The sequence below is a fragment of the Typopeltis vanoorti genome, chromosome 4 (assembly GCF_054136105.1).
Source record: "Typopeltis vanoorti isolate ZY-2024b chromosome 4, IOZ_Tvanoo_1.0, whole genome shotgun sequence".
Classification (NCBI taxonomy): domain Eukaryota; kingdom Metazoa; phylum Arthropoda; class Arachnida; order Uropygi; family Thelyphonidae; genus Typopeltis; species Typopeltis vanoorti.
In genome coordinates, this window is record NC_143552.1 from 150,241,336 (window position 1) to 150,244,850 (window position 3,515).

Genomic DNA, 3,515 nt, shown 5'->3' on the forward strand with positions numbered 1-3,515 from the left:
AATGTGTGTGTGTGTGTGTGTGTGTGTGTGTGTGTGTGTGTGTGTGTGTGTGTGTGTGTGTGTGTGTGTGTGTGTGTGTGTGTGTGTGTGTGTGTGTGTGTGTGTGTGTGTGTGTGTGTGTGTGTGTGTGTGTGTGTGTGTGTTTCTATTCTTCTGGTCGATCGATTTGTCCTTTATAAGGGATGGAAAACCTCCAGTTTCTCTTCACTTCCGTATGAAACTGGCTAACACTAATGCTGAAGTAGTCATAATAAAGGTTCATCTCTTCCCACATGGCATTCGAACTAATCGACTGACTGATTTTCCCTTTCAGTCTTTTCCGACCGTAGGTAACTTTGTAGACATTGCCCACAAAGTATTCGAAGTAATACTTCTACAAATTTGTGTTAGGCCAGACTCTAGTTTAAACTGTCCACTTTAAATCAAAAATAAAATCTCTCATTGAATTTTGCCGAAGATCCAGTATCTGCTCTGTTCAGCAAGAGACATTCTCTTACAAACGGACATAATTTCATTTTTCTTGTCGAAGTCAAAATTCAAATAGATCGTTCGACAACTTTTAATAAAAATTCTAAATGTCAGATTTCATTTCTAAAATTGATTCATTTAGCGTGCTGCTGTATGTTTACTGGTAAATAGACTGAGATTCAAGTCCAATTTTCGCAGGGTGGAGTAAACAAGAATTAGGTCACCGGACGGAATGATCCGGTCAAATTATCTAACTACCAAGTGAATCTTAGGATTGTAAATAGTGCACACACTTTTCGCGTTTCTTGTGTAATCATAGCTATTGGGGAGAAAATATGTAAACAAATTCTGTGTATTTCTTTTAGCTTTACAATTAATCAATCTTGATACACCTTTATAAGTATATCATATGGATAAAATAACATCTCCGAACAAATTAGATTATTACCTGGATATACATAATTTCAAATCACAGACATATTAGCAGTTTTTAAGTGTCCAAATACTGAATTTATAATAGGCGCAATATCATTTGGATTATTAAGATGAGCATAATGATTTCCTTTGATTTTTATAAACTCAAATGATTTACAATGTACTTTATATATCGGAATGAGTTCATTTACTATTTCTGGGGGGTTGTCGCCTGGAATTTCTAAAGTGGATGTATCTGTTTTAATTATTATCATTTTGCATTTAACATTACAAATATATGCTTTTACAGCATAATGAGTAAAGTTACATATTTCGGGAGAGTTAAGGCGGGGATCTCTTGAATATACCACTCCGTTCCCGCATTCAGATATTCGTGTACCTCTTTTCGCCAATATTTTAGCCGATTCTTCAGTCAACTGACCAAGCCGACTTTCAATAAGTTTCTTTATAGATTCTTTTTCTGAATATACTAGAGGCGCTTTGCTAATTTTTTGTTCATGTTTAAAATAAAAATCCATGCCTCCTCTTGAGATGGTTGGTATCTTTTGCATATCCCAGGAAATTGGTTTAATCATATCTAGACTGATTACTGTATCTATTATTTCAGGGTATATGGATGCAGTTAAAATACCCACTATTCCACCTAAGCTGTGACCCAAAATAGAAAATTGTTTCCATCCAAGAAAATTTGCGACACGTTTCACTGCGAGCACCAGATCGAACATGTTATAAAAACAGCCAGGTGGTTTGTGAGAAGTTAAACCATGGCCAGGAAGGTCAAGAGCTATGACATGAAAATTCGATGATAATAGAGGCACCAATGTATCAAATGTATTGGCATTATCTTGAAATCCATGAATTGCTAACAAGGGGTGACCACCTTCAATGCCCCATTCCTTTGCTGCAATGTGACCGAATGGATAAGGAATTTGTAGCTCCTGAGCGGATCGCGAAGAGTCATACGAACTGTAGCGTATCATTTGAATTCTTCGAAGGAACAAGAAATTTCTCTCTAAACTGCATCTGCTAAAAGAGCAATAAGACAAATTATTATCCAATTAATCCTCATAATCACCATTATCATAGTTGTTATTAATATCGTTCTTATTTCACTTACACTGAACTCTTCGAACAGACTGCAATGTGTTAACCATGTAACTGTAAATAGCCCGAATGACAATAATAATCTCTCTGTGAAATGTATATTTATTAAAAAAAAAAAAAAAAGATGAAAACATTCAGAATTTTACACTTAATCCCTCTAGAGACGAAATAATGTTAAGTATAGCTTACATTATTTCGTCTCTATATCTTAGTTGAATATAAAACATACAATGTATGCAAGACGATGATAAAAACGATGACTTAAATAGCAATATGAATATAACAATTATTTGTTTGCACATATGTAATAATACGTATGAATTACAAATATTGAAAACTATTTAAAAAACAACAACCTATTAATGCTATTAATAATAATTGCATGTGTTAATTTTACTTACTGTAACAAAAACGAAGTACTTAGCAATAAAATCTTTTCATCATGGTGTTAAAAAAAGTGTAACTATTCTCGAAGATCAATAACAGTATTATTGTTATTGTTATTAAAACTTATTAAAATATAAATAAATAAATAAATATTATTATTATTATTATTAATATATCAATAATTTGATAATATTAATATAATTAATTATTATACGGGCACCTCCATGGAGTCTGAAGACTCATCGCTGGCACAGAGCCTATCACACCTCCTCCTTGAACCCATTAACAGAAAAAGCACTCACAACTGACTGTGGCAACCCATTCCACTCATCCACAACTCTCCAAGTAAAAACTCTAGTCATCACACCCCTATTAACCACACCTTTATTCAACTTTCAGGGATTACCACTTGTTCTGTCCCCTCGGGTCAAGTGCTGAAACATTTCCCCTGCATCAATGCTATAAAATCCTTTAAGCAACTTACATTTTTCTATCATATATCCTCTTTTTCTCATATCAACCAACTTCTGTAATCCATACACCTTCAATCTATCCTCATACGCACATTTCACAGGCCACTCACCATCTTGCCTCTGAATCTTCTCCACTTTCTCATCTCAAGAAACCCAGGGGACAGACTTGAGCACAGTTATCCAGATGTGGGCGTATCAAAGCCTTATGAAGAAGAATAACAATCTCGATATCTCTACTTGTTAATGTGTTATTCAATATCCAAGTAATATTATAGGCTACTTAGCAATATGTCCTCTAAGCTTTAACTCTGTCTACCATCACCCCTAAATCTCTAGCTTCATCTATTTCCTGGAGTATAATGCCATCAATGTGATACGTTTGTAATCTATCTAACCCAGTGGTTCTCAAACTTTTTACCTCTGAGCCCCACCTGACAAGAGAAAACACTGTCAGCCTCCCCCCCCCCCCCTCCGGTTTTATTTATCAAAATAGAAGTCATACTAAGTTTGACGTTTTATTCAGTTTATTTTGTGTTTTCTATATACTATTTAACAGTTTTTGACACAAAATAATTAAAGTATCGCAATATTAGGCCTACAATAAAAATTAATTTTAACACTTGCAATTAACCAAAATATGTATTGAAA

The 3,515-nt window shown here is 34.2% G+C and overlaps 1 protein-coding gene across 1 annotated transcript; it reads right to left on the bottom strand.

Annotated features, from left to right (window-relative positions):
* Positions 1–932: 932 nt before the first annotated feature.
* On the bottom strand, positions 933–1,883 carry LOC150107751 (serine hydrolase-like protein). The gene has a single exon (XM_090392181.1). The coding sequence runs from the start codon at positions 1,881–1,883 to the stop codon at positions 933–935; it is 951 nt and encodes a 316-aa protein (XP_090248307.1).
* Between the last annotated feature and the right edge of the window lie 1,632 nt (positions 1,884–3,515).

Coding starts and splice junctions, on each gene's coding strand:
- LOC150107751 (XM_090392181.1), bottom strand. CDS start 1,883: ATGATACGCTACAGTTCGTATGACTCTTCGCGATCCGCTCAGGAGCTA.